At 39.4% G+C, this 13,227-nt stretch overlaps 1 protein-coding gene across 6 annotated transcripts in view; it reads right to left on the bottom strand.

Annotated features, from left to right (window-relative positions):
• GATA6 (GATA binding protein 6) overlaps positions 1-13,227 on the bottom strand; it is a 33,094-nt gene that overhangs the window by 6,638 nt on the left and 13,229 nt on the right. For 5 of the 6 annotated variants that reach the window (XM_037017811.2, XM_037017787.2, XM_037017803.2 and 2 more), the window contains 3 exons: positions 10,704-10,829; positions 9,722-9,809; positions 9,524-9,627 (listed from right to left, as the gene is read on the bottom strand). In XM_037017811.2, coding sequence (XP_036873706.1) covers positions 9,524-9,627; positions 9,722-9,809; positions 10,704-10,829 — 318 coding nt within the window. The remainder of the gene's footprint in view (positions 1-9,523; positions 9,628-9,721; positions 9,810-10,703; positions 10,830-13,227) is intronic. The other variant, XM_037017817.2, reaches the window with a different exon arrangement.

Below are 13,227 nucleotides of genomic sequence, written 5' to 3'. Positions count from 1 at the left end.
CCAGCCTTCCCTTACTGCCAAAGCTCACTTCTCTGCTTTTGTAACCTCTAGGTTAGACTCTTGCAGTGCTTTAGAGCAGCCTTCCTCAAAAGAAAAAGTTCCATCAAAGGAGAAACACTTCCAGATAAATCTTAACTTCCACTCTAAAAGCTATACTCATTTCAGTTTGGATGACAGTACTGGGACCAAACACAAAAGTGCCTCAGTTATAGTCTACGAGGTGACACAAGGAAGATACACAAAAACACACAGCTTCTCCACCAGGATATGAAAAACCATCAATCCCAACAAAACCTCCAGTTCTCCCTTAACAAAGCGAGGGAAATGAGCACCTTCTCTCCCAAAAAGGGGAGAATCATGGTGATGACCTCACGCAACTTAGCAGAATGGTTTATTGTTTGTAATTTAACAAGCAAATTTCTTACAGAGGAAGGCTGCCCCCTTGACCTCTCTTGCCAGGTTACATCCACACCCGGGGATGCTTCAAGGAGTTAAGAACAATTCTATGCACATAAACTACTCTGGGCAAACGAGCAAATTGTTTGAAGCTTCGGCACACACTCAAACAGGAGGCTTGTGGTGGTGAAAAAAGGCACGGCCCAATATTTTTAAGTACCCTGGGATGATCAGTGAATATTGATACACACATATTAATTGCAGGGGGATGGTTTGTCCCACAACTTGACATCATTAGCATCCTCAAGAAAAGTGTTATCTTCTAAAATGAATCAAAACGGATTACTCTATTCTACTCTTCAAATTAAGTGGTAAAGGATCCTGAAACAAGATTTAAAACCTGGTGAATTACAATCTTTTAGAACAAAACCGGCTTTTCAGGAGATTGGATGAGCATCGTGACCTCACCATCTTGATAGGAGGAAGCCCATCATGGCCCAAGAAACAAGCAGCATTTTTAAGAAGCATTAGGAAAGTATTTAGCATCATTAGGAAAGAAAAACGTCACTGTCAGAGAACTATAAGTATTTAAAATACAGTTATTTTGTTAACACAATAGATCTGCATCTCTAAATTTCCCCCTTTAGGAAAGTAAGGATTTGTTTCTAATGTCTTAGGATGGAAAACATACCTTACAAATTAAGCACATTACTATTAACTTCCAAGATAATATTTAAATAGCTCTATTCTTCTAGAGTTTCAAAGAGGTTGCAGGCATCTCCCACTTGGGCTACACAATACTCCTTAAGAACAGATGGTCGGAATTACTTCTCTCTCCTTTAGCAGAAGGAGAAAAACAGCGGCTTTACAAACCCTCTCCCTGCAGTCACAGAGCTGCAGCCTAGCACCTGGCTGCCTGAATCTGCTTCCTTCCAGCTGCTAATCCATGAACCCCCAGAATAAACTTCAGACTGTATTCAGGCTTCACCATGAATCAAGCAACCGAACTGAATTGGAGCCTTAAATTAAAAGTGTTTGTGCTTAATAAGATAAAAATATGATGCTGGAATGTGCGCCTCAGCACTGGTAAAAGCATGCCATGCTAACAACTGTGGAGAGAAAGGCACATGCCAAGTACACGAGCATTTAAACAACTTCAGATAGTGACCTGGAATTGTCCACCCACAAGACTCCAACAGGACACTGAAGTCAATACCTGTTATTTGTTCCAATCGCTCTTCAAATATGAGGTCAATAAAATAATCTCTTTGTGCTCCATCTCACAAATTCTGAGTACAGGGCCTGGTAGAACAGGCAGCCTTTATGAATTACCACATATGCCAACACCTGTCTTTGGAGATGCTTTTTAAAATTATTAAAATTTCAGAGAAAATTAACAGGTAGGTCTAAACATGAGCAGAGCCAACAGATTGTATTGAATTCATATCCATTAGATCTTCATATTGCTAGTAACTCCTTTGGCAGACACCCATGAAATGCATAATAAATTACTTTTGTTCCAGTAAAGGAATTCATTTTCTTCGAAGATTCATTTAGCAATAACATTTCAGAGCATTCTAAGCCAGATTTCTTAAATTTGGCCATGTTTTCCCGTAACATTATTTCATGTTTTGTGACAACTTTGTACATTCTTATAGAGGCGGGGGACAAAACCACAAAGACTCTGTAATCTACAAAGTAAAGTCGTATTCTGAAGTGAAGCCTTCTAATCTGAAGCCAAATAAAGAGGCAAATGGCATTCTGCCTACACCTATGCTTTACCTAGTATTCTGGCTTTCAGATTGTGATAATGAGTCACTTATTAAATAAACCACAGTCCTGTGATAAATTGGGTGGACATACGTATTATAAACTATTTATAAAGCAATGCAGCTTTACTGTTTCCTAACATACCTACAAAGCCATTGGGTATTAATAATACAATGTATTTCTAACTACTCCTTCTTACCATCCTCCCAATGACACACATGCAAGTGCACAAACACACACAAGAAAAAAAAAGAGGGGGTAAGTCTAGAAAAGGCCTTGAGAGCAAAATGAAAGTATGCAAACTCCACATGCTTACACATTCCCTGCCAGAGTGACGTGTGACGTTCACCGTGAAGGCCAATGTGGTCAGACAGGAACGTGAGTTATTAGAAGGGGCTGTGAACAAAGAAAGAAAGGGAGCCTGGCACATAAGGACCGTGAAGATAAAATGCCAACAAAATATTTACGTTCGTGGCTTGTAACAAGTGGCAAGTGGGATATTAATAACTGTGATGATTGGTCAACTCCCTGGGAGTGGTAACAGCCCAGACAGGGAGGCAGGAGACATCGGTTCCAGGCCCGGCTTCAACACGGGCTTGTTGTGTGACCTTATGGAGTCACTCCAGATCCTGGTTTATAAATGAGGCAATAATAATACCTAACCACAACTCTCTCACAGACCCTTGTGGGAGATTAAGGACTTTTTAACTTTTTTTACTCATTTGGTAAAAAGTATCTTAAACTATAAAACTTGGGAAAGAATTGACACTTGCCTACTGAGAAATGCTTTTTTAATGATTTTGTAAAAATTAGTTGAAGGCAATTTGAATATTCTGAAAAGTTCCAACAAATTTAGCACTCACCGTGTATGAATTTAAATCACACCATTACAAGGAATTCATACAGCAATCCTCTACTTAACATTTTAAGAGACTTTTAATAAACACACTACACATATGGACAGTAAATTTTACTACCTATTATTTTCTCTATTCCCAATTAACAAACAGCCTGAGTAATATTATGTATTTTATTAGTAAGTATAATATAGACAAGATAATTATTACAACCTGCCTTATATATTTATTTGGTCATGAGCAAATATGTTTTAGCAGAATGATATTTAATGCTGAAATTACTAATCGAAATTGGTCAGATTTCTCTAAGAAAATATTATTTCTTCTCTCTGAAGGTTTTAATACTGAATATTAATCTAGTATGCTGTAGTGATAATAACATTGACTCTGCATCTGCCAGATGTGGGTACAAACCCAAGCCAAGCCTGGCCTCTTAATTTGATATGTAACCTTGGGTCTATTATTTACCTTCTGAGTCTCACTACCCCAAATAGAAAATGGGAATAAAAGAAAACTTATTTTTTTGCAGACTGGTAATTAGGAATTAAACAGAAAATGTACACAAAACACCTGGCACATGAAAAGTACTTGATAGTAACTTGTTTCCTGCCTTCCTATGTCTACTATCTTATAAGTAAGGAAGCAAGCTCCTCCAAATGAAAGCAACTCACTTGTATGTAAGTCCATCATGAATATTATCTTTCAGCTATTTCACAGTTGAAATATTATAAGAGTAGTTAATACTAATAAAACTAGTACTCTGTGACCAATCATAATGCGAGAGTAAATCCAAAATCATTTAACTCCTTGGAAAAAAAGACAAAGGAGTATAAATTCAATAATAAAGAAGCTACAAGACTATAGTGGTAATTTCCAATTTTCTTCATAGGATGCAAACATCCTATGACACACACACACACAAAAAAAACCCTCTAAAAAAGAATTTTAGCTATTAACCTACAAAGTACATAAGCTTTCTTCAGAAGCCTTATTAAGATATTCAGGTATCCTAAAAGTGTCAGTCCTACAAGCTCTCAGGGGTGTACACGAACTCTTTCAAACCATTTCTCTCACAAGATTTAGTTAGCATCAACCAGCTCAGGGGAACAGCTTCTGAGAAGGTTGTTGAATAAAGTTATTACCAAGAAGTGACTGCAGTAGGCACACAACATTCCATAAAAATATCTGAGGCCAGAATGAAGACACCTATTTAAACACAAGAGCCTGACCACCCAAAGGCCAGCACCAGCCAGGAGCAGATCTGAGATGAGGCCTTGTCTCAGCCTAAGGAGGTCCGCCTTTCTCAGGGGAAGTTGTCTATCACCAGCAGTGAACCACAAAGATGAGAAAACATTCCCTCTTACTAGCACACCAGGCCTACTATGTTTCCATTTGGAAGAGCCGCCAGGCAGCTCCCCCCGCCCACCAACCATCTTGCCCAGAGAAGCCCTGGGGACTGAGAAACTAAGGCACAGCCTACGCTGTAAACCATGAGCTCAGTGTGTGTCACTGGTTCTGAGGAAATATTTTTTCTGTACTAATTGTGAGGGGAAACCCTGCTTGTAAAATGTACAAGCAAGAGCATGCTGGCACTTGTTTACATCAATTGTTAACATACTCCCAGTTAAGAATGTTTTAATTGTTGGACTCGAGTGTAGAGACGGGCATGTTTGTCACAGCAGTGAGAGTCAGAGAAAGCCCATCATTCAGAAACGCATGCAGTCTGCACTCTGCCTAAGGCTGGCTTTATATTGATTTGAAACAGTTTCAAAGATCTACCTTCCACATATTTAACCCAGCTCCTCTTCTGCATTTGGCTTCTTACACCCTAGGCTCCAGCTACACCTAACTCCTAAAACTATGGCCCTGAAGTACCAGATAGCCCTGCTCTTCCTGGAAGCTCTATCCCAGCATTTCCCCTGCAAAAATCCAACCCAACTAATTCACATTTCCTCTACTATGGAAAGACCCTTCCAACTCTGAGATCAGAATTCACCGCTCCCTCCTTTTGACTCATAGGGTAGTTTGTCGCTCATTTAAAGCACTTTCAAATCTGACCAGAGCTAAGATCTGTCTATACCTACCACCCACCACTACCACCAGTTACAAACAATTGGACATCGGGGATCTTGTTTTACTCAATGGTAAACAGGGCCCCCCAACAGCACAATGTTTCTTAAATGGAACAATGGACCCAGACCATAGAGCAAGGGCTACTCAGAGTTCATTCCCATTTAGTTCAATAATATATGTTTTAACGATGACTTCAACATTACATTTGCAGTTTTAATTTAAACTTAAGTAGGTTTTAATTTTTTAGCAGCTATTTCTAGAACTATTTTTAGGTAGGCAAAATATGTTCAGTGATTTCTTACTCTCAGACATTATCTTACGGCTTATTTCCTCCCTGTATTAATCCTTCCTGTCTTACAGGAAATTAAGAGAAATACCATTTATCTGTAAAATTTGGGGATTGAGCTGTGAAGTTTATATAAATGATATAAACATATTATAATCATATAAATACACACAAAGATATGTAAAGTATCCTCCAGTTTTACAAGTTATAGGAGTGATAGGAACATTATAGACTACTTATTAAATCTTATTTGGGAATTTCCGAACTATAACGTGTTACCATGTTTCCCTACTAAATAACAGTGACAACAACAGCAGATCTATAACTCAGTGTGACCCAATTAAGTCATAAATGGAATTCAGTGAAAGATCTATATAATCCTACAATCCACAGACATTAGGTCAACCAAATTTTTCAGTGCATCTAAATGTCAGAAAATTTTAGAGTGAAAGGATTATTTGGGGAAAATTTAACTTCAAGCTCAAAAGTCACAAAAATTCATCAACTGTCTACCAAATAGTAAGTTAAACACATCTCTTTACAAAGGAACAAGACAGGGTTATTTTAGTAACAGGTGTATGGCAGCCAGTCTTGCTGATCTCACACAGGAAACAAACTGCCCTCCCTCTACCTCCAACACATATACACCAAAACTCATACAGCCTACAAAAAGAGAGACTGAGTCATAAGGTAGTCAGGTCAATGATCAGAGGACTATCAGAGGGACTGTCTCCTTTTTCCCAGACAGAAGAAGTCTAGTTAGAACACAAATAAGCAACAAGTACATAAAGCTACACCTGCAAATATGTCAAAGAAATGAGGCTTCAGAGCAGCACTGAAACGACTTTCATGGCACTTAGACTCTTGTCCTAGAAGAACGCCCAGTGCTGTAGGCTAGGAATCCTGCCCACACCTTCATTCCTGCCTGGGAGAGAGCCCTGGAGCTTCCCCTCACAGCAGCAGACAACCAGGAGTGCCTCTCTCCAGACATCCGCTCCTGCCAGGCTAGCTCGGAAACCTAGCCACGCCGGTGACACCACAGGAACATGCCCACATGCAGGACACGGCAGAACTTAAAAGAAGCCTGTGGGGAATGCCTGCTGGTGATCTCCTACAGCTGGTTTCTCAACAAGGGCAATACCGGCCTCTGCAACAGTCTTCACTTCCTTGCTGTGACTCAGTCATTAATGAAAGGTGGACAAGAAGTTATGGTGCCACCCACATCTCTAAACAGAAGAACGCACGGCCAGGGTCTCTGTCTTCCTGGGAGTATTGCCCCCTGTTTTGTAGCTCAGTTGTCTCTATTAAATTGGAATAATCCTGCACTACTAATTTCCCCACATCAGTCACAGGGGCCACTGGAGATCAACGGGGTGGACCAGGCCCATCACCATAGGAGGCTTGGACCCTAGGCCAAGGATTGTGCTTTGCACTACATGCCAGATACAACCCTGCTATGTGCATATACCATTCTCCTCAAAGCATGTCACAAAATCCCACAACCAGTCACACCAGCTGCCCACCAACATCATAAACCATGACCAAAATGGGAAAATGACACACAGCCACCTTCCCCAAATGCTTCTGCCAGCCTGTTCGTCCCAGCCCTTCAGCTGCCACACTGGCCAAGTGCAAAGACCCAGCCCCCTCAGAGAATGCTCTGAAAGGGGCTAAGGGGCCAACAGGCCCACCCTGGCACTCCTTGGTAGTAACCTGGGGAAGCCACAGTGTGTACTTCAATTATTTCTGGAGGGGGACAGTCTCCAAAAGCACCTAGCAGAATGGCTTCTGCCAACTAGGCCTGGTTCCCCACTACAGCCTCGGCAGGCAGGGGCTGATGGAGACAACTGGGCTCACCTTCCTGTTCAGGAGAAAATCTTCAAGTGCAGCTGCCAGCTGCGTGCCTGGGGAGGCCAGGCCAGGAGGAGTGAGTCCCGGCAGCGAAGACAATGCACGCACACACATGCCCCTGGAAAAGCTGTCGGGAAGCATTTCTGTGGCCACCTGACCTCCGAGAGCTACCCCCATGACTGCAGCTCACGCAGACAGTCCACGGAGGCTGCTGGGGCTACAGGAGTGATGTGGGCTTGCAGCAGACTGTGTGGACCTGCTCTCAAACTGCCCCCAGACTTAAAACCCTTGTTGCTTTGCCTCCTGGCCTCTAGTAGGGAACTCTGTGCTCCTCGACAGGCACTAGCCAGCCAGCAGCCTTTGGCAGGCAGGTGGGGTCCCAGGTGAGACCTGCTTGGACACCAGAACAGCCGCGGACCTCCTGCAGAACTCTGGAGGTCCCCCCTTCAGACAGGCCATGGCTAGATGTGTCGCTTACCTTTTCAATGTTCCTCCCCTGAGGGCAACTGACTGGACTTGCAAATAAGCCAATTTGGTATTTTATATCACAAAACCACAAGAGCAAAACAGACTCCCCACTGTAGTTCCAATCCCCCCAAAACCACTGCTGGGCAAATACCTCTATTTTTGTGCCATTTACGTTCAAATTTGGCTTTTGCCATGCTTAAACAGGACTGTATCACCAACAAAAGTACTTGGAGCTAGCAGTGATAATTCTCGGAGAAACAGACCTGGAGGCCAAACCCCTGGCTGCTCCCTGCTTTTCCAAAGCACTGCTTTGCCTCGTGTAGCTACATAATTGTTTCAGAGGACTTAGGACAAAATAAAGAATATTCTTGAATAATTTTGATCTTTTCATTTCCACACCAGTAAGTGTTCTATTTACCACTTTAGATCCTTAAAAAGTTACATCTAATCTGCCTGTAAAAACATCAGATACTGCCAGTGTTGACCTGGATAAAGACTAGAAGCATTTTTTAATGTGTCTGCAACAAAACAGAAAGGATTTCTGCTTTGTGAAACTCTAAGCAAACTTCTTGTTTCATTAAAGAAAAAGTCCCGAAACATTTGCTGCAGTGGACAAAGAGAAATATCAAATTTAATTGTAAGCAAAGGTAAAAAAAAAATTTTAAGTGTTTCATTTTTGCTTGCTTAAGCCAGTAAAAATATGATGGGAAAAAAAAACCAGTTCTGTGGTTCCCGAACCTGGTTCGAAGACTCCTCGAGGGCAAGTTTCAATTTCACCTGGGGCACTTGTTTAAAAACACGAATTTCCAAGTCCCACTCCTAGAAACTCTGACTCAGAAAATCCAGGGTGGGGCCCAAGAATCTGCAGCATTTTAAAGTACCCCAAATAGGGCAAAACCAAATGTAGAAAACAATCACTAAGTAAATTAGGATTTTAAGGCTGGTGTTTTGTCCTAAACTCTTCTCTGTATAATCCTAAAAATCAGGATATAGTCCTGCAGCCTGGGTCCCACCCTGGATCTCACTGAGGTTTAGGGTGAGGCCCCAGTTATTTTTAAAGAGCATTCCAGGTAAATTTGGGAAACACTAGGGTTGGAAAATGCTCTTCATTTGAGAAAAACTGATTTTCAATCACAGCTTTACAGAAATTAACCCTGTGATCTTCACAGAGACCTTGACATCCATCATCAGGGGCATGAATCACTCACAAACCAAATTGGCTCACAGATTTGTACAAAGGCCGAAATCAGCCAGAGTACTATTAAGGTACATTAAAGACAAAGCCTCCCAGTACGAGGACGGTCAGTGAAGTTAGATCAGTGAATGCAGCAGTTCATGACAAAGTTTTACTTTGGGTAGATGATATATTTAAAAAAGAAAAAAAAATGGAAGAAAGGAAAAGAAGAGAAAAGCATAAATAAAAGCAATTGAAATGTCATGGGCACTTGGATATAGGAAACCGCTGTACAGGTAGTTTTTCCTGATCTACATTAGAAATATATATATGTTATATGCAGCAACTCAGATAAAAACCTGGAAATAAAACAATTTAAAGCACTTCAAACCAAAACTTGCTTTTACTGGTTAATTTAACCATAAAAAAATGATATAGATCTTAATTAAGAGGTTTGTAAAGTACTTAAGTTTGTCATTTTGTTGACATTTAAATGTAATCTCCTCTAAAAACTATTCTTACGTATCAGCTAACTAAACTGAACTGTTGGTTTAGATTATTGTACTACCAGATAAGATAAAATTTGAGATAATATACTAGAGAGCAACCCACTAGCTTAGAAAGAGTCTGTACTATTTTAACACTTACCCCCGAGGCTGTCGGTTGTGTTGTGGGGGAAGTATTTTTGCTGCAATCATCTGAGTTAGAAGAGGTGGAAGTTGGAGTCATAGGAACAGAATTATTGCTATTACCTGCAACAGTCAAAATGGACCTCATAAATACACATATAGTCTATGCTAAGGTTGGCAAATACTTTACAACCAAATAACATTTTATTATATTTACCAGAGCAAGCCTTTGACTTATTTATGTTCTTAGGTTTTCGTTTCCTGGTTTGAATTCCTTCTTTTTTCATAGCAAGTGGTCGAGGCACCTAAAAAAACATTATCACGTAGGCTGTAAGTTTAATAAACATACTGAAGAGAAACAAACTTTAACTGAAGACCCAACATCAGAACTGAAAGCCCTCATCCAAGGGAACTTGGCATAAATTTCAATCCAAATTTTATATACACTTAGATTCCAGCTCCACAAAGACTCTATGCTCCTCATCAAATGCAGAGAAAATTGGATAATTCGCCAGGAAGAATTTATTCCTTCACAGAAAATGGGATAATTCAGCAGGGAGAATTTATTCCTTCAACTTAATGTTGATTGTTTTTAACAACCTCAATCACAGAGTAAAGCAACCGAATTAATTATTTTTATCTCAAAGATCATGTATTCTCTTCCTCCTATAGATACGAGGTTATTTGCCTTAAGATCAATGTCTTCATAATATTTTGTGCTATCCTTACAGTGAAGTATAGAATCTTCTTATCAATAACTATCAAATATATTATTACTTCTTTGTAAAAATGTATTTGATTGCATTCAAACATTTAAAATTAGAATATAAATTAGTTATTGTGTTATAAACTGACTAGTTCTGTGCTTTCTGTGTGTACAGTTTTAAAAACAAAGGATTACTGCCATCTTATCAATTCTAAAATAAATCTTAGAATTTTTCATTTTTCATTTTACTATGTCTAAGATTGGGATGTCTTAAAACAGACGCGTGACAGTTTGTCAGCACTTTTTGGTTTCTTACTGGTATGTAAGGTAAGTTCAAATTATAATTAAGAGCATCCTAGATTCAATAGCCTGCATGTTGATAATCAGACTTTTCACTTTTATCCCCTCTCCTTTGCTGGTTTTCTTCTTAACTGAAACCATGTACAAACAAGATAGCAAACGCATATACGCATGAGCAGAATATGTGGCGCACCCCATGCAGTTTCATGTAGAGTCCACAAGCATTGCACACAGGTTCGCCCTCCGCGTTTCTGCGCCACAAAGTGGTAGTTGTGGTGTGACAGTTGGCACAGGACAATCCAAGCCGCCGGGAGGAAGGCTGGAAAGCAGCACAAGAAAGTAGGTATACAGATGTAAAGGATACATCAACATATAATGTCCCTGTCATCACCAAGCATGTATTTGGCTATTATAAATAAAAGGCCCCTTGAGAATAAAAACATTTGAAGTAATTAAGTTGCCCTTCCTGGACCAAGAAACTAGAGCTTTACAGAGTGTGCTCGCTTCCACACATAGATTTGGTGTGCCCCTGCATATTAACATAGGTTATAGGATAATTGGAAAGCCGTCACAATGTTGGCCAGTAACTCCATTGATTGTTGTCAGAGGTCTGAGGTATGAGTCATTAAATGCAATCACAAACCCCCTGCCAGTGTGCTGAGTGACTGGGCAGTCTCTGCTTCACCTGAAAACCGGAGATAATCAGGTCTCAGATATGTGCAGAGGAATAAACCAGAAACTTTACGAGGGCCTATATAAATAAAAATGGATTTTGGAAACTGCACAAAATTTTTGGAAATAAATATATTTTAATACATTCCATAATTATCATTATGAAGGTCTGAGGCCTGAATTTCTGTATTATCCACTTCACAAAGGATAAGCAAATTTTATGCATTGTTTTACTGTTGCCAGTGTCTTATATATGGGGATACTGACTTTTTTTAATTCTCTTTTAGTACAGTACTCAGTTTTTGTTTATACAAAGGGTTAAATGGTATTATCAGAAAAGGCCAACTATCTGGCACCATCATTCCCATTCCCAGGTTCCCTTTATGCCCGTATCATCCTTAAAGGGAACTCGTTCCCTCTAAATTATGTGTGAAGTATAAAGAATGAGATTTGAAGTTAGGGTAAGTTCCTCCTCAGAATGGCAAAATCTAAATTTGTTTCTCAATGTACCTACACAGCTAAAAATTGGCACCATGACTTCAATTTAAAAACTGTGGGGAAAATCCAGGGACGAAAGCAAGTTGAGAGTCACAGACTTTGGCAAGTGAGTTACACCGATTAATTTAAGAAAAGAAGCTGTGAAAAATGTACAACAAAAATATAAATGGAGGATGTATTGGGTATTCACAGATTAAAGATCAGAGAATTTTCAAATCCTTCAACTGGCAAACTTAAACGATAAAGTTGAATTTTGCATTTACAGTTCACATCTTGTTGTATTACTTTAGCATTACCCTTTAAAGACAAGTTATAAAAACAAAAAGAGGTAAACCTCTTACCACTACAACCTATTTAAGAAGTCAATGTTAGGGAAGAATCAATTTAGCTTTTGTTTGAAATAAATATGCTTGGCTGATAGAAGAACTGTTTGGGGAATTGCTTTGCTAAAATGATGAAAACATACAAAACTTTACACATCAGGGCTTCTTGGCTTTCTTTTTTCTTTAAAGCTAAAACAAAAAAAAATTCCTAGGAGAGTACTCCTTACTCTTTGGAAATGTGAAATCAGTAAACCAGGGGCAGGAAGGTTCATTTTATAAACAGGTCATTTATGACAGTTTCCAGTGGAATTTGGAGCCAATGTGAAGCAAACTTGTTATCAGAATTTGCCATTATAACAAAGAACTTTATGACTGTCAACTGCAGATCATAAGTGAAGCCAGTCTCCATAAACATGTGAAATGAAGGTGAATGGGTTATAAAACTTCCTTGTAACAAGTGATCTCAGTTATATTCATCACTGACAAGGAATTCAAGTTACACCATAAAATCTCTTATTTTGCAATGTACTGCAAGTTCAAATTCAGTGATTGGTTCTGTACTGCTGGCTAAACAAACTCAGGTTCAACATTCTACTTCTGAGAACTAAGCCAGATCCATCAAAACCATAAATAAGAAGCCCACAAGGAGAACTAATTGATCGACACACCCTTCAATTGGTATCGTTTATCACCCATTTACACAGCATATTGGCTGACCTTGGTCACTGCCAAGACACCTGCTACACAGAAGGAAACCTAATAAATTCAGAGATGTTAAAAACTGTTCTTCTGTAATAGTTATTTTTACTGGTAAGTGCACAAAACAAACAACACTTTCTAAATATGGATGTTACTAGAACAAATTTGTAATGCAACCAGACCTAAATGGCTACTATCTACCAGTTTTTTGCTCAATCTGGAGAAATGTTAACTTCTGAGCTCAGCTAGCACTCAGCTCAGTGTGCCTTTTCAAAAAATTAGAATAACCAGTCTCACTGCTCACCGGCTATTACACGAAAAGAAGGAACTGCCTTGGAATATTTTCTGGACACTACTTTTTCTTTTTTAACATGATGCTTGTAAGAAAAATGAAAACTACAGGGAGTCAGGCACTGAAGTTAGGATGCCCTTTGAAGAAAATTTTAAGCTGTGGGAGGTTGCAACAAGTTTAAGGAATATACAATCATTAAATTAACCTCAGCCACTTTATTTTAAACGCGTTAA

This window comes from Manis javanica, chromosome 9 (genome assembly GCF_040802235.1).
Source record: "Manis javanica isolate MJ-LG chromosome 9, MJ_LKY, whole genome shotgun sequence".
NCBI classification, from domain to species: Eukaryota; Metazoa; Chordata; class Mammalia; order Pholidota; family Manidae; genus Manis; species Manis javanica.
Note: the sequence above shows the minus strand (reverse complement) of the source record. Positions and strands in the feature narration are given on the sequence as shown.